The sequence below is a fragment of the Sorex fumeus genome, unplaced genomic scaffold, assembly GCF_029834395.1.
Source record: "Sorex fumeus unplaced genomic scaffold, SorFum_2.1 ptg000034l, whole genome shotgun sequence".
NCBI lineage: Eukaryota > Metazoa > Chordata > Mammalia > Eulipotyphla > Soricidae > Sorex > Sorex fumeus.
Window position 1 is genome coordinate 27,931,396 of NW_026606091.1, and position 17,141 is coordinate 27,948,536.

At 55.0% G+C, this 17,141-nt stretch overlaps 1 protein-coding gene across 1 annotated transcript in view; it reads left to right on the forward strand.

Annotated features, from left to right (window-relative positions):
• The first annotated feature begins 375 nt into the window (after positions 1–375).
• The window catches only part of LOC130026606 (polypeptide N-acetylgalactosaminyltransferase 12-like), a 150,053-nt gene continuing 133,287 nt past the window's right edge, over positions 376–17,141 (forward strand). Inside the window, exons 1-10 of the mRNA XM_056117445.1 lie at positions 376–398; positions 647–816; positions 1,867–2,047; positions 3,635–3,820; positions 6,539–6,656; positions 8,706–8,882; positions 10,034–10,165; positions 11,711–11,824; positions 16,195–16,334; positions 16,899–16,914. Of these exons, the coding sequence (XP_055973420.1) occupies positions 376–398; positions 647–816; positions 1,867–2,047; positions 3,635–3,820; positions 6,539–6,656; positions 8,706–8,882; positions 10,034–10,165; positions 11,711–11,824; positions 16,195–16,334; positions 16,899–16,914 (1,257 nt within the window). The remainder of the gene's footprint in view (positions 399–646; positions 817–1,866; positions 2,048–3,634; positions 3,821–6,538; positions 6,657–8,705; positions 8,883–10,033; positions 10,166–11,710; positions 11,825–16,194; positions 16,335–16,898; positions 16,915–17,141) is intronic.

A 17,141-nucleotide genomic window follows, 5' to 3' on the forward strand; every position in this document is an offset into this window, starting at 1 on the left:
GGAGGGCAGGGAGGGTGCCAGGCAGAGGAGGAGAGAGCTGAGTAGAAGCTGGGCAGTGGGGTTGAAGTGGGAGTGGACAGAGGTGAAACCTGCTCAGCCTGAGGATGGCACCGTCTTCCTGTCTTTGGAGCCTGCCTAGGTTTTGGGTAGCAAAACTGTGAACGTTGCTGCCCAGCTTAAATACACAACCTCAGAGCAGGGAGAGAGCTCAGGGTCAGGGGACCTTGTGAAAAGACCCAAGTGCCTCCCTGGACACTGCCTGCCCCCTGGGCACCATCAAGTTTGGCTCTGGAGGATCCCATCCCGACCCAGGGATGGCCCTGAAGCATTGGATCTGAGCCAGGTTCATCATTGGGCCATCTGGCCCTGGAGGCCATGTCAACAGTACGACTTCGTGGGTGACCCAGCCTGCCCTTACCAGAGTGACTTCATGCTTTTTGGGTGTCGTTGTACAACCTTTCTTGGGAGCTACCGAGGCTTCCAGGAGGCTCCAGGGCAAAGCATTTCTAGAAGATGCGACCAAATTCTATGGCAGGTCTCAACCATGACTGACGTTCCCTTCAGAGGTCCTTCGAAGCACCGTGCCAGGCCTGGGATGCCCCGGTGCAGGGTGTTCCCCGTCCCTGAGGCTGTGTTGCTTCTGCAGGTGCAGAGAGCAGAAGTACAATTATGAAAGTCTGCCAACGACGTCCGTGATCATCGCGTTTTATAACGAAGCTTGGTCAACCCTAATTCGCAACGTTTACAGTGTCCTTGAGACGTCCCCAGACATCCTGCTGGAGGAGGTCATCCTGGTGGATGACTACAGCGATAGAGGTGCCCGGCCTCCCCTCTTCCCTCCCCTGGCCTCCCCTCCCCCCACCCGCCCTCCCTTGACCCCCATCCTCCCCTCCCCTGCTCTTGCCTCTGAGCTCTGTCTGATTCTCGCTGTGGACGGGTTCTGATTGAAGGCTGTGCTGGCCTGTTCTCTGCGAGGCTCTAGATAACAGTGATTTACAGGAGATAACAGGGAACGTCTCCGTGCAGTTGGGGTATGGCTGTAGAGGGCAGGTGTGGGAGCAGGTGTGGGGGACAGGTGTGGGGGATAGGTATGGGCTATAGGCATGGGGGAACAGGTGTAGAGGGCAGGTGTTGGGGGGTGGGTGTGAGAGAGAGGTCTTGGGGACAGAGGTGGGGGAGAGGTGTTGGGGGCCAACTGTGAGGGAGGGTGTGAGGGCAGGTGTGGAGGCAGGTGTGGGGGCCAGGGGTGGGGACAGGGGTGAACACTCGCCTTCTTTGGGGTGCTGTGCTCCCTGGGATGCCCCAGCCTTGCCCCTCCCCTCTCTCTCTCACTCCCACCTGTACTGAAGGGTGTCCAGGGGACTTGGGCAGCACCTAGTAGGGGGTCTCACCTCCCACCCTGCAGAAGAACAGTCACCTGGCCACACCTGGCTGCAGGGGACGCTTAGGACTGTAGTCTCGCTTGTTTGTTCTGGGGGCCGCTGGGCGGTTCTCCGGGCTTGCTCCTGGCACTGTGCTCAGGGCTCACTCCTGGTGTGCTCAGAGGACCAGGTGGGGCATTGGGATCACACATCTTAACCTGGGGGACTGATGTCTTTGGGGTGGTGGCCATGTACTCGGCTGGAAATCGTGGAGAGAGTATTCGGGGTCATTCAGCGTTGCCCATGACAGAGTGCAGGGCAGGTGAGCGTGAGGCGATGCCGATAGAGCCAGCTGGGCACCAAGTCCTGACAGTCCTGAGACCTGGGCGTCTGGGTCCAAGGGGGGCACGTGGGAACGTTGCTGGTGGTTCTAGAGTTCTCCATCCCAGCCTTCCCTTGCCCAGGCAGGGCGGGAGTGAGCCGGCTGCCCCATTCTCCTGCCCAGAGCACCTGAAGGAGCGCCTGGAAGCCCACCTGCCCAAGGTGCACCTCATCCGCGCCACCAAGAGGGAGGGCCTGGTGCGCGCCCGGTTACTCAGGGCTTCGGGGGCCAAGGGCGACATCCTCACCTTCCTGGACTGCCACTGCGAGTGCCACGAGGGCTGGCTGGAGCCGCTGCTGCAGAGGTGCGTGGGCGGTGCCCAGTGGGAACACGGGAGACCCAGCTCCGTGGGCCTCGGGCTCGGCCTGGGTGCCCCGTCCCCCAGTCTCAGGCCACGGCTCCATCCCTGGTCACATGATCAGGGACCCTGGTCTGGGAGCCTTCGAGGGCATCAGGCGCTGCTGTACCCACGGCTTACTGGTGCAGGGGAGTTGCTTTTACTGCCGCTGGTCAGGTGCCTGAGTGCTGCCATGGGCAGAGAGGCCAAGAACAGGATGGTGTGGATCTTATCAAATCACAGCCCTAGGCAGCACATTTTGGTCGTCTTTCCTTCATGCTGGGCTGACTTTCCCAGGTCATCCAGTACCTGTGTTGCCTGGGGCTCCTCAAGTCTGAAGGGACCCACAGAAATGGTGATTCACAGTAATTTCTCTTATGTATTTATTTATTATTTATTTTTTGCTTTTTTGGGTCGCACCCGGCAATGCACAGGGAGTCACTCCTGGCTCATGCACTCAGGAATTATTCCTGGTGGTGCTCAGGGTATTATATGGGATTCTTGGAATCAAACCCGGGTCAGCCGCGTGGAAGGCAAATGCCCTACCCACTGTGTTATGGCTCCAGCCCCTGCATTTTATTTTGGGGGGGGGGGATTTGTGTGTGTGAAGGGGCTTACCCGTGAGTGCTCAGGGCTTACTCTTGGCTCTGCTCAGGGATCACTCCTGGTGGTGTTCAGGGGACCACATGGGGTGCCGGGGATTGAACCAGGGCAGCCACCTGTCGGGCAGGCACCTTCCCTGGGGTCCTGTGTCTCTGGCCCCCACCTTCCTTAGCGTCAATAGGAAACCATGAGCAGAATCATGGACAGGAAGCAGATGGCCCTCGCCTGGGTTATTTTTTATCTTCTTACCCCTGTAGTCTTAAACTATGCTTTTAAGTATCATTGTTTGAAAGGGTTTTAAATGCAGGGGGGAGGGGAACCACTCCAGGCTGCCCTTCCCTCAGACCCACCTTACTCCCTCCACTTCCTCCCTCCTGATGCTGCATCACTATTGTCAGCTACCCCCAGATTCCTCCGGGTGGGCTGTGCCCCCATGTGGCGTGGACAAGGATGCGGGGGGAGGGGTTCAGGGTCTGCGCAGCTGGCCTCTGGAGCACACGCACCCACTGTCTCCTCTCCCAGGCGTGGGTGTCCATCATCTGGCCCCCAGCCTCACCCTGCTGCTCTCTGCCCTCCCCATCTCTGTCCTCACCCACTCTGGCTCCCTTCATGGCTTCTTTCTCTTCCCCAGCTTCAAAGAGGGTCCCGGCAGCTGGACTCCCAGGGGCCCAGGCCAGTGCCAGGGGCTGAGAGCAGAGCCATCATCGTGTCTCGCTCTCCCTCTGAATCCCAGGCTGGAGGGTGGCATTGGGGACCGATGCCATGCAGGGTCCAGAAGCAGGGGACCTGAGGGCACACACTGGCCCTGAGTGGAGTGGGATCGAGCACGGCTTGGATGGGGGGGCTGTTCCTGGTCACCCCGGTCCTGGCCACATCTGGGTGGTGTGCGTATGTGTGCGTGTGTGTGCGTGTGTGTGTGTGTGTGTGTGTGTGTGTGTGTGGTCACTGCAGGATCGGGGAGGAGGAGACGGCGGTGGTGTGCCCCGTGATCGACGTTATTGACTGGAACACTTTTGAGTACCTGGGCAACTCCGGAGAGCCTCAGATCGGTGGCTTTGACTGGCGGCTGGTGTTCACGTGGCATGTGGTCCCTGAGCGGGAGCGGAAGCGGATGCGGTCCCCCATCGTTGTCATCAGGTCAGGACTGGCTGGGAGCGTAACACCCCCCCCCCAACAACTGCAGCAGACGCCCGGGGGGAGGGCAGGGATGCTTCGCTGGGGCCCCACCTGGTTTTGTTCTAAAGCATCTGCTGATTATTTTTTTACTCTACACCCACCCCGCTCTAAGTGTGGGGTTCATATTCATTGGCCTATTTTGTTTATTTAAAAACAAAGGTGAGGGGGCTGGAGAGAGAGTTCAGTGGGTAGGGCGCTTGCCTTGCAGGAGTTTGCCCTGGGTTCGATCCCCCAGGCACCCTGTTATGGTTTCCCGAGCACCGCCAGGAGTGATTCCTGAGTGCAGAGCCAGAAGTTGCCCCCGAGCATTGCCGGGTGTGGTCCCAAAGCCAAAGCCAAAACAAGATAAATAAAAATAGGGTGAAGTATGTATCCTAAAATGTACTGCTCTGACCGTTCTTAAATATATAACTTGGGAGACTCAAGCGCGCTTTTCCCTCGACCTCGCAGAATCTCTCCGACCGTCAGGCGGTGTGTGTCAACCCCAGCCCCTAACGGCTCCATGGCCTCTAACACACCCCCACAAAAACTTTCCCCCTTCCAGACGCCTCACGTGAATGAGGCCACCACGCTTTGTCCCTTCGCGTTTGCCTTCTTGCCGGTCCCGAGATGTTTGCCTTGGGAACCCATAATTCTGCCTTGTGTCAACGTGGCCGGTTTTGTTGGCCCCTTCACCTCCGGTGGGTGTGTCCGCCTTCCAGGAGTTGTGTGCCATGCACCCGGGAGGACTGATATCACAGGTGCCCTGCCCCCTGGACTAGTGCCAGTCTCCAGGGCCCGAGGTGGCTGGCTGCCACTTCCGGCTGTCCAAGTGGGCGTGGGGTTCTGGGTCAGGTGGCGACTCCATGGTGACGACTCTGAGCACTTAGTGGCAGGCCTCTGTGGGACTGAAGCCAGTTAGGGGATGGGTGAGGGCGCAGGGTGAGGGCGGCCGAGAGCCAGCGTTGGTCAGTGGGTGAGCCTGGGTCTGAGCCCGGCTGGTCGCGTTCTGTTTCATTTGTTTGGCTTAGTTTTCGGGCCACACTTGCTGAGGCTCGGGGTTACTCCTGGCTCTGCACTCAGGAATTACTCCTGGTGCCTCGTGGTGAGGGAGCTGGTGGGCACAGGATGGGGTGCAGGGACCAGGCATGTGTTAGGAGGCTCTGCAGACTTCCCCGTCAGAAATGCGGGCGCAGGAGAAGACGGAGGCTGAGACTGGGGGGTGGGGGGACCTCAGGGGCGGTGGGGGGATTTGGAGAAGCTGATTGACATCTGGGAAAAAGGACGGATTGAGGGTGGCACCCGGATTGCTGGAGTGGCCACTGGGGGGCCACTGGCATTGCCGCTCACACAGCAGATTTAGAGACTGAGGCAGAGGAGGAGGGATCATGTGTCAGGTCACAGATGCAGCCTGTGATGTCCAGACATACTCCCTCCCCCCCAACTCCCTCCTCCAGTGCACACATATGAAGACATTTGCACAAACCCACACACATGCACACATGCAGCAGCTTCATGGTCAGTTGCCTGCCCCTCCCACAGTCTCATCTCAGTTTTTTTTAAATGTAGGAGTACTGCTATTTATTCAGCCACTGATTAGCTGATTGAATTGTGCATGAACTCCACACATCATCTCAGCTTTCTTGCATGTTTCAGTCACCATGTTCCCTAATCTTATACCCTAAAGCCATGTGAATGTGCTCTCATGCTGGCACCCCTCCCTCCCTCCCTTTTCCCTCCTTCCCTCCCCCACTCCTTCCTTCCTCCCTCCCTCCCTTCCTTCCTTCCCTCCCTCCCTCCCTCACTCCCTCCCTTTCTTCTTTCCCTCCCTCCCTCTTTCCTTCCTTCCTTCCTTCCTTCCTTCCTTCCTTCCTTCCTTCCTTCCTTCCTTCCTCTGTCTCTCTCTCCCTCCCTCTCTCTCTCCCTCCCTCCTTCTCTCCCTCCCTCCTTCTCTCCCTCCCTTTTCTCTCTCTTCTCTCCCTTCCTTGGTCTTCCCTCCCTCCTGTTCTTCCATCCCCCACCAAGGAGTCCCACTGACCTTTCCCGTGTACTCTGAGCCTGCAGTGCTGGGAGGGCCCCCCAGTGCCACCACAGGGACCCGGCTGCCACCAGTTTCCCACACCCACATCTGCACTCTGGGGTGCTTCCCTTCCAACTTTCGACCTGAGCCACCTCTGGGGGCCGGGGAAGATGCCATGCCTGCTCAGTGGGGTTGGGGGAATCGAGGGCTTCAGGGAAATGTGCTAGAATCATCTTTCATGGCCTCCAGCAGACCCTAGCTGCATCTGTGAGTGCCTGGGCTCTGCTGTGAGACCACCACCAACGCCCACCCCGCCACCCTCCCAGCCATGTGCTCTCTCCGCCCTCTCTCCGGGTCCATCTGCAGCTGCCGGGGTCCTCTCATGCTTAGACTTTGCCCATGCTGAGGCCTTCCCAGCACCGTTCATTCCTCTATACTGGACACGCCCCGGGCCTGTACCCTCTCCGCCCTGGAAACAGCTGTCCCTGCCCTTGACCCCTCGAGAGCACATGCATCACACGCAGTTCTGTGATTATTTGGAGGGGTCTGGGAGCTTCCCCAGCTAGGACTCCCAGCAGAGCCCCCCCACCACCAGTGCTCCCAGACTGATGAAGGCAGATCAGGCCTGGGTAAGGGTTCCTGCGGCTGGCACTGAGACGCAGGTGTTGCAACTCTTCCAGGTCCCCGACAATGGCTGGTGGGCTGTTTGCTGTGAGTAAGAAATATTTTCAGTATCTGGGGTCTTATGATACAGGAATGGAAGTTTGGGGCGGAGAAAACCTCGAATTCTCCTTTCGGGTAAGTGTTCTAGTCTCCCCTTGTGCGTGTTTAGCCTCTCCTGTCGCTCTCTTGTGGCTCTGTGTCTGTCTCTGTCTCTTTCTGTAGCCGTGCATGGCTGTCTGTCTGTCTGTCTGTCTGTCTCTCTCTCTCTCTCTCTCTCTCTCTCTCTCTCTCTCTCTCTCTCTCTCTCTCTCTCTCTCCCCATGCCTCTGTCTCTCTGGATTTCATGAAAACCTGTTGGGCTTTCCCCCGCCTTGGCCTTTTGTCCAGTGTCCTGAGAGTGGACACGTGGACAGCCTATATATGTGCTTCTCTCATCTGACCTTCTCACAGAACGTGCTTTTAACTAGAAAAGCAGGAGGCAGGGAAGGAACCTCCTAGGTCCCCTGATTCTTTTCTTTCCCTCTGCTGCCCTTGGTCGAGGTTGGCCCCAGACACAGCATCCTGCCTCCTGGTCCACCTTTGGTCGCCAGGCTTGCTGAGCTCTTTAGGAAGTCGCCTCTGTATGTAGATAGCAGGGTGACATTCAGAGTTTGACACCGAGAAGAATTCTCGGGAGAGCTTGTTAAAGGGGTCAGGTTCAGTGGCTGGACGTGCAGGCCGGAGCAAGAGTCACATTCTAAACGAGTGAACCCCCTGAGGCCGCCCTCTGCCCTCAGAATCCCCGAGTGACAGTTCTGTGAGAACCCCCGCCATTTCCGTGGGATTCCCAATGAACTTGTGTCTGGCATATTACATTTCAAGACCATATGCCATTGGTCGTGCTTTTTGATGATGTTAAAATTTTCTGTTTAATTTTTTTTTTTTTGGCTTTTTGGGTCACACCCTGCGATGTTCAGGAGTTCCTCCTGTCTCTGTGCTCAGAAATTACTCCTGGCAGTGCTTGGGGGACCATATGGGATGCTGGGAATCAAACTTGGGTCAGCCGCGTGCAAGGCAAACGCCCTACCCACTGTGCTATCGCTCCAGCCCCTCTGTTTAATTTTTGTGAGAAATTTTTTCATCTTTTCTGCTTGCTTGTTTTGTTTTGGGGCCACACACAGTGGGGCTCAGGGGATACACCGGGCTCTACCCTCAGAGATGACTCCTGTCTGCTCGAGGGACCCTATGGGATGTCGGGGATTGAACCTGGGTTGGCCCCATGCCAGGCAGTATGCTCTACTCGCTGTACTAGTGTTCTGGCCCCTGGAATTTTTTTTTAAGTAACAGAACATCCCAGCTTTGCATAAAGAGTGAACCAAATAGAAATTTTATCTTCCACGCAGGGCTTTCCTTCTCCCATCGTAAGGTACTGTCCTTTTGGGTCTTATTTTTCAAAAAAAATTTTCTTTTTGAATTTGGTTGAAACCCAAACTCAGGGCTCACTCCTGGCGGTGCTCAGGGGACCGTGGGAGCTGCCAGAAACTGAACCTGGGTCAGGTACATGCAAGGCAGGTGCCCAACCCCATTGTACTGTGTCTCCAGCCCTTCAGCTGCTTTTCTGGATGGTTCATCCTGGGGGCCAGTGGTGGGGTGTGGTGGTTCACACCCCTCTGCCCTTGCATGAGTCTACCTCGTTGGGTTTTGAGGTGTGCTTTTAATGGTCTTTCTGCCTCTCCTCCAGGTGCCAGGCTGCTCTTCCTGTGTCTGGCAGTTCCTCTTTCTCCCTTCCCAACTTCTCTCCTTCCTAGCTGCTTTCCTCTCTTCTCTGGCTAGGAGATCAGGTAATCCGCCCGTGTGGACTGTCACCCACCCACGAGCTCCTGGCCGGGCCAATCTGGGCCCTGTGAGCCCCACGCATGAACAAACAGTGCATGGGCTTGTGGTCTTGGTTCTGGTGGCTAGACCTTGGGCCGCTCCCTTGTTCTTTGGCTGCGCTCTGGAGCCCGTGTGTGCATGGGGGTGGGTGAGGCAGGGATGGGCGGTGGGGTGAGAAGTGGGGTGGAGGGGGCCGCCTGTTTCATGCCCTGGAGGGTGCGGTCTCGGCAGTGTCTCTTTGGGTGATGCTTGGTGCCCGGCCTCTGTACTCAAGGGACAGCCGTGCCGATGGACCCGCTCCCCTCACCCAGCCACTCCTCTGCCCTGAAGATCTGGCAGTGCGGCGGGACCCTGGAAACGCACCCCTGCTCACACGTCGGCCACGTCTTCCCCAAGCAAGCTCCCTACTCACGCAAAAAGGCTCTGGCCAACAGTGTCCGCGCTGCCGAAGTGTGGCTGGATGAGTTCAAGGAGCTCTTCTACCACCGCAACCCCCACGCACGCCTGGTGAGCTCCTCCCACCCGCCCCATCTGCCTTCACCCCTGCAGGCCTCCTCAGAACCAACCCCCCCTTCCTCCTCCATCCTCCCTCTACCCTCCGTGCCCGCACATCCACTTCCGGAGGGAGAAGCTGCGGTGGGCCTTGGTGAGGCCAGTGGGGGACTACTTGATTCCTCCATGGTTGTGATGACCCTCTGCTGATGTCTCTTGATGCCCACCCGGCCTTGAGAATCACAGCCAGCAGCTCATGCTGCCCACCCCAGGTTGGGGTACCCTGAGCTTGTTCCTTCTAGGAAAATCAGGGCTGGGTTTCAGCTACCTCCAGCCACTGCATGTTCTTCAGATCGTGGGTATTTCTGTCGTGGAGGGGAGGTCAGGCCCCATGCCATGGTCGCCAGGGCCTCTTCCTGGCTCTGCACTCAGGGATCATGCCTGGTGATTTTTTTTCTGGGAACCAAATGAGGTAGCAGGGACCAGGGCAGGGTGGCTACCTGCCAGGCAAGCGCCCTGCCCTTTGCACGAGCTCTCTGGTTCCTGTTTACTTATGACCCCCACCTGGAGGTGCTTGGGTTCTACCCTTGACTCAGTGCTGGGGGTTCCCTGCCGTGCCGGGACTCGGACCTGGGCCTCCTGTATGTGCTCTTGACCATTGAGCTATCTCTTCAACACAGAGTATGTATGTGTGTGTGAGTGTGTGTGTGTGTGTGTGTGTGTGTGTGTGTGTGTGGTGCCGGGGATGGGTCATGCATATGTGCGCTATCTCATCTCATCCCAGCCCCGTCTCTTGGCTTTGCATGCGTGTCTACCTCAGCCAGCCTTCCTCAATCTGTCCCATTGAAGAAGTGCTGTGTGTCCAGGGATGCCCACAGGGCTGGGGTTTGGGGCTCCCATCATGTCCTAGGCGCTTCATGACCATCGAGGTGCACTGGGTCTCCCCAGGCTGGAGCTGGGCAACGGGGAACCCTGTGTGTGTGTGTGTGTGTGTGTGTGTGTGTGTGTGTGTGGTACCCAGGCTGCTACAGCTCTCTCCCTGGGCACCCACCCACACCTGCACAGCTGGGGCTTGGGGGCATCATCACATCCCAGGACTGGGGTGGGGTGGGGTGGATTGGGGGGCAGTGGAGGACCTTCAGGCTGACCGCATGGACCCCCCTCAGGAGTCCTTTGGCGACGTGACCGAGAGGCGGCAGCTCCGTGAGAAGCTCAAGTGTAAGGACTTCAGGTGGTTCCTGGAGAACGTGTATCCTGAGCTGCACGTGCCCGAGGACCGGCCCGGCTGCTTCAGGATGGTGAGAGGGCTGCGCCCGGGGGTGCTGCCAGCAGGGTCCCCACGCCCTGCATGGGGCAGGTCCTCGGTGGGGTCCCTTGGGCTCCCCAGCCCCGGCCCTCTCCCCGGCTCTTCCCCTCCCCCGGCTGGCTTTGGCTCTCAGCTCGCTCACGTGGGAGCATGTGAACGAGAGTCAGGTTCTGCCTGTGATTTTGTGCATGAGGAGACTGAGGCTTGCCTGGACTCTCCACACCACCTCTACCCATCACATCACTTCACACCCGAGTCTCAGTGTCTGGGCCAGGTAGTCATTCCCACCGCAGGGGTCCTTGGGGACCAGTGGGGGGGTACAGGAGGATGGGGCAGGAAAAGGAGAGTCACTTCTGTTGTTCACCAAAAGAAAGAGAAAAGAAATCTTTGGGGGGGGGGGCAGAGAGATAGTCCCGGGGTTAAGTTTAAGCTTTGCCCTCTGTGTGGCCAACCCTAGTTTGATCCCCGGTGCCAGACGTGGTCCCCTGAACACCGTCAGGAGTGGCCGTTGAGTACCTCGAAGTATGGCCTAAACACCCGTTCCGCTCCCCCCCAAACCCCTGCACACAAATGGGAAGTATTTGGGCTGTGGGGGTTGGGGTTGGGCTTCACCCGGTGGTGCTCAGTGGTGACTCATGATGGTGCTGGCATCAGACTGGGGCTTGGTTGCCTGCCTGGCAAGTGCCCTCACCCCCCAGACCCTCTCCGGCCCCAGTGCCATTCACTCTGGAGAGAAATCACGCCAAGGTAGAGACTCCCCTCTCCTGGGCTGCACGGCTGGGCGACGCTGCTTCCCCCATTCTGGAAGCCCTTTGGTCAGCACCCAGCGGGCTCTGAACACGTTTGAATCCTTGGCCACTGTGAAGTGTCCAGGTCTCCCGAGGTGCCGAGAGGATCAGGAGGCCGTCGTGGGCTGCCTGCCCCAGGGAGTGTGTCACTCTTGCTCGCCCTGCCTTTGTCTCCTGCATCCCCACCCCACCCCGTCCCACTGCATTTCTCTTTTGTCCAAGCGCAGCCCTGGAGGGGATGATGGGGCATGATGCTCTCCAGGCCTTTGCATGTGACCAAACTGGGCACTATCCCCAGCACCCCATAGGATTCCCCACCAAGCACCACCAGGTGTGATCTCTGAGCACAGAGCCAGAAGTAAGCCCTGAGCATTGCTAGATGTGATACTCCCCTCCTTCAATCCCCCCCAAAAAATCCAAAATGAATAAATTAAGGAAGCTCTTATTTATTTGTTTACTTTTGGTTTGGGGGCCATGCCTGGCGGTGCTCAGGGATTTACTCCTGGCTCTGTGCTCAGGGATCACTCTTGGCGGTGCTCAGGAGGTCCTGTGGGTTGCTGGGGTTTGTCCATGTGCAAGGCCAGCCATCTGACCTTCTGTACTATCGCTCAGGTCCCAGAAGCTCTTACTTTTGGGCCTGGCTCTTGTGCCGGGCCCTCCTCACTCGCTGTTTCTCCTCCCGCAGCATCCTGGGTTGACTCAGTTGTGTGTAAACCTGAACTGGAAACTCCCGTTATGTTTCTTGGTAGCTCCAGAATAAAGGATTGCAAGGACTCTGCTTTGACTATAATCCTCCTGATGAAAACCAGATTGTGGGGCACCAGGTCATTTTGTACACCTGTCATGGCCTGGGCCAGAACCAGGTAGGTGACGCTTCTCTCTGGAAAAAGGCAGCAGGGGCCCCTGGGTTCAAGGTCTTGGGAGCCTCTTAAAGAGGAAAATTGGGGAAGATCTATGTGTGTTGTTGTTTTTTAATTTTAATATTTTTTTTTGTTGAATCACTGTGGTATTCAGTTACAGGGCTTTCATGATTGAGTTTCAGTCATACAATGATCAGACACCCATCCCTCCACCAGTGCTCATTTTCCACCACCAATGTTCCCAGTGTCCCTCCTGCCACCCCCATCCCCTGCCTCTACGGCAGACAATTTCTTTCTTACTCTCCCTCTACTTTTGGGCATTATGGTTTGCAATACAGATACTGAGAGGCCATTATGTTTGGTCCTTTATCTACTTTCAGCACCTCTATGTGTGTTTTTTAAAAAGTGAATATTTGACCTCTTCAATTTATAAAGGTAATAGAGACTCATTGTAAAATATTTGAGAACTAGAAAGTGAAGCAAGTGTGCCCGAGAGGACCTGGAGAAACCGCCTTAGGATGAAGGTGAGTTTCTTGTCCCTCTTTCCTCTATGCACAGACTCTGGATTCTGTGTTTTAACTTAAACACTTAATCACTTAACTTCCCGTTAGTCGTCGATTTGCTCGAGCGGGCGCCAGTAACGTCTCCATTTGTCCCTGTCGCGTGCTAGTGTAGCCCAATGGCATCTGTTCGCTCCGGGAACATGAAGGGCTTCAAACCGATTGTTCATGATCTTGACGAAGAAGTCTGACCATCTGGTAGGTGGGCGGCCACGCGGTCTTTTGACATCCTGTGGAATCCAGTCGGTAACAGCTCTAGTCCAGTGGTCGTCTTTAAACCTCATTACGTGACCAGCCCATCTGATTTTTGACACCTTGGCAAATGAGACAGTGTCCCTGATTCTTGATCGTCGACGGATGTCGGAACTCCGGATTCTTTCTCTCATTTGAGTGAAACGTGATATTCCAAGCATAGCTCTTTCTATTCTTCTTTGGGAGACCTGAATAGAGTTCTCATCCTGTTTGCGTAGGGCCCAGGTCTCTGAGGCATATGTTAATGCAGGAAGAACAGTGGAATCAAAGAGGTGTGCCCGGAGCTGGAGGTTCTTCATCCTCTTAGCTATTTCTTCGACGTTCTTGAAGGCGTTCCAAGCCGCTCTCTTCCTCCTGCGCAGCTCGGGTGCCAGGTCATTTGTCATGTTGATCTCTCGACCTAGGTACACATAGCTGTTGCATTCGGAGATGGTTGTTCCATTGAGAGCGATTAGGGCATCAGGTACGAGGCTGTTTCTCATAAACATTGTCTTCGTAAGATTCAGCTGTAGTCCTACCTTTCCACACTCACGGTCAAAGTCAGCCAGCACTTGTGCTGCTTGGCTGATGTTTGGTGTTACTAAAACAATGTCATCAGCAAAGCGGAGGTGGTGTAGTTGCCGACCATCTATCTTCACTCCCATTCCTTCCCATTCCAGTCGTCGCATGATGTTCTCGAGGGTGGCACTGAAGAGTTTCGGTGAAATGGTATCACCCTGCTGCACCCCTCTCTTGACATCAACGATCACTTCTTTGTAGAATGGTGAGATCCTGGTAGTGAATCCGCAATACAGCTCATGGAGGATCCTGATGTATTGGGCTTGAATGCCCTGATTGGCTAGGGCTTCAATGACTGCTTCCGTCTCAACAGAATCAAAGGTCTTCTTTAAATCAATGAACGTTAAACAAAGCGGCATCTTGAGCTCCCGAGAAACCTCAATGAGCTTGGTTATCGTGTGGATATGGTCGATGGTGCTGAATCCTTTGCGGAACCCGGCTTACTCGCATGGTTGTCCTTCATCTAGTGTTCTGCCAATCCTATTTAGGATGACTCGAGTGAACAACTTGTAGATGACAGACAATAGGCAGATCGGGCGATAGTTGCCAATGTCATGGATGTCTCCCTTCTTGAACAGTAGTACGGTCCTGCTGGTTTTCCATTGGGACGGAACCTTGCATTCAGACAGGTAGCGAGTGAAGAGCCGAGCCAGTGTATTGATGAGTACTGACGGCAGGTTTTTCAGGTGTTCAGGTCTGACCTTGTCTGGGCCAGGTGCTGTTTGTTTCTTTACCGACGAAATGGTGTGTCGGATTTCAGAAGGGAGAACATTGGGAACGACATATCCATCCTGTAGAATTTGGTATGTTGGCAAGTGGACATGGCTGTCGAAGAGATTTGAGTAGAAGTCATAGATAATCTTCTCCATTGCCGTTTTGGAGGATGTGATGGATCCATCAGGACATTGGAGGGCAGTCATCTTGGTCTTGTAGTTGGCGAAGGACAGGCGGGCGTTATGAATACTTTTCCCGGCTTCTGCCGCATCTCCCAGTACTTCTGCTCTTTTCTCTTTGAGGTCTTCCTTGATTGCATCTCTGCACTGCTTTGGGAGCTTGGACGTTAGCTTGCGGTTGCCTGAGGCACGCACCAAACCACGCTGGCGAATTAGCTCAAGAGTTTTTGAAGATAGGTGATTTTTTGTGGCTATCTCTCTCTTGGCGTTCCTCGCACATTCATGGAGGTGCTGAACCAGTCGATCGTATTCCTCGTCAATGTTGTCAACAATGGCATCTTCCCATGTTGCCGCAATAGTACCAAAGAGTTCCCAGTTGGTGGTCATTCTGGGAGTTCTCTTTTTGAACTTTGCAGCCCTTTCTCCCCGCTCTGTGAAGTAGAATTTTGCACGAAGGAGACGGTGGTCCAATCCCGTTCGAAATTTTGGGACAACAGCGACATCAGTCAGGCAAAACCGTCGATTGAATATGATGTGGTCTATTTCGTTGTGGAATCGTCCACCGGGAGACTCCCATGTCCATCGTTTAGATTCTGCCTTCTGGAACTGTGAGTTACCATGAATGGTCTTGGTCGACATGATGAACTCAGACAGTCTCTCACCCTGTTCGTTCCATTCTAGGCCATGGGTCCCAATGTGAAGTTCTTCAGCTGATCTTCTCGGTCCTATCTTGGCATTAAAATCACCCACAATGATCCTGTAGAAGGTGTGGTCTTCTTTATAGAACTTCTCTAGCTCCATGTAGAACTTCTCGATTTCTCTTTCATCATAATGAGATGTTGGTGCATAGACAACAAAGATAGAAACTGCAGGCAGTGAGCCACATCATTCAAATGTAAACGTCCAATTCTGGTTGTTAGGCATTCGAATGAATCAATGCTCTTGGCCAAGTTTGTGTTGACAAGTTAAAATTAGTTTTAACTAATTGTCATCATTGTATGTTTATGGTTTATATTTGATTGTTTCCTCTTGCATGATCCATGCATGCTCAGATGTCTTTTTTGGGAATATTGTGCCTTTTGACCTCTTGGTGGTTCACATCATGTAGTTCTTTTTTTGTTTTTATTTTTGTTTTTGAGTCATACCTGGGGTTACTCAGGGGTTACTCCTGGCTCTGTACTCAGGAATCACTCCTGGCAGTGCTCAGGGGACCATATGGGATGCCAGGGATTGAACTCAGGTCAGCAAGGCTAACACCATCTCCACTGTATTATCCCTCTGGCCCTGCACCATGTAATTCTGGAGGGGTGAGATGAACTGATTCTCTGCCTGCAAAGGTAATACAGACTCATTGTAGCTCACGGTCACGGTCCTCCCGTTGTTCATCGATTTGCTCAAGCGGGCCCAGTAACGTCTCCATTGGAGAATTTATTGTTACTGTGTTTGGCATATGGAATACATCACGGGCAGCTTGCCAGGCTCTCCCGTGCAGGCAAGACATTGTAGAACATCTGGGAAATAGAAAATGAAGCAAGCAGTGCCCGATAGGACTCAGAGAAACCCGTTTGTGCAGTTATGACTAACTGTGCACCAATACCTACAGTTAGAGGAAGAAAAAGGAAAACCCTGCAGATCTGGGTCGGCTCAGGAGGGCACCTACTTGGCCGGAGAAGCTGGATTCCAGCACCCTGTCTCCCTGTGTGACCCATGCCTGCCCTCTCCCTGGCAGTGCAATTCCTGCCTCCAAAGGACATTTTAGTGATTCTACAGCGCCATTGCTTTGGATCAAACTCCCTCAAGTTTGCCGGGAAGAGGCAGAAAAGCCCAGAGAAGAGAAAGGGCAGCTCAGGCCTCAGAGTTGCCCACTCAGCTACTGAGACCGTCCATTTTCTGGCCAGCTCAAGGGTAGGGACAGCGTGGGGTCTCAAACACCCAGGGAAGAAGCAGAGCATGAGAAGGGGGCCTTGGGGAACTCTGGCCATACACTCACAGACCCTCAAGACTGGACACTCAGGCTCTCTGCCTGGCCTCTGTGCTCTGATCCTGCCTGGTGTCCGTCCATTCCTCCATGGCCGACAGTAACCGTTGCCCACGGACGGCTCCTTTGCAGTTCTTCGAGTATACATCCCGGAAGGAGATCCGCTACAACACCCACCAGCCCGAGGGGTGCTTGGCGGTGGAGGCGGGCGGGGAGAGCCTGGTCATGGAGCTCTGCCAGGACCCGGTCCCCAAGAACCACTACTTCCTCCTGCGCTAGGTGAGTGGGCAGTGTCATCTGTGCTGTCAATCTTGGGGCTGAAGTAGACCCCGGGAGTCTCAGGGAGGAGCAGGCCCCAGGCATGCTGTGATAAGGGACATGCTGGGAATGGGGGTGGGGTGGGATGGGGAACTGTTGGCGCCTTTGTCTTGCAGGATCCCTAATGCTTGGCCTTTCTTCTCTTGTTCACTTGGAGTTGCTGGGGGCTGGGCGGGGCTTGGGACCGGCCTGGGGGCTGCTGCTGCTGCTGCTTGAATGTGGTCTCCTTAAAGCAGATGTGAGGGCAGATCCTGCGGGGGGAGGGTTGGGGTGGTGGGGAAACTGTTTTACTTCTGTAAACCTCACCCCCATTTTCCCCAGCTCTGGAATCAGGGGGAGCGGAAGGGGAGATGGTCACAGGGGTCACCAAAGCACACACCCAGCCCTGGATTTATCCCACGTGGCCCCTCCTGAACTTCACCATTTACAGCCCTGGAGGTCCCAAGCATCACTGGGATGGCCCTGGTGGCCCCCAGCACCAGTGAGAACATACGTCTGACTTTTATGTTCGTGTGTAGACGTGAGGATGGCACTGTATGTACATGGTGTGTGTATGCATGTGTATAGATGTGTGGATTGTACTGTATGTGCATGTGTAAAAGTGTGCATTTTTATGTGTGTGCACGTGTATGTAAAAGTGAAGATGGACTATGTGTATGCATGTATGTGTGCACACTTTTGTTCACATATGTGTAGAAATAAGGGTAGTACTTTGTGTGAGCACCAGGCCTGGCTTCTTAAACTGTAGATCAAGACTACAC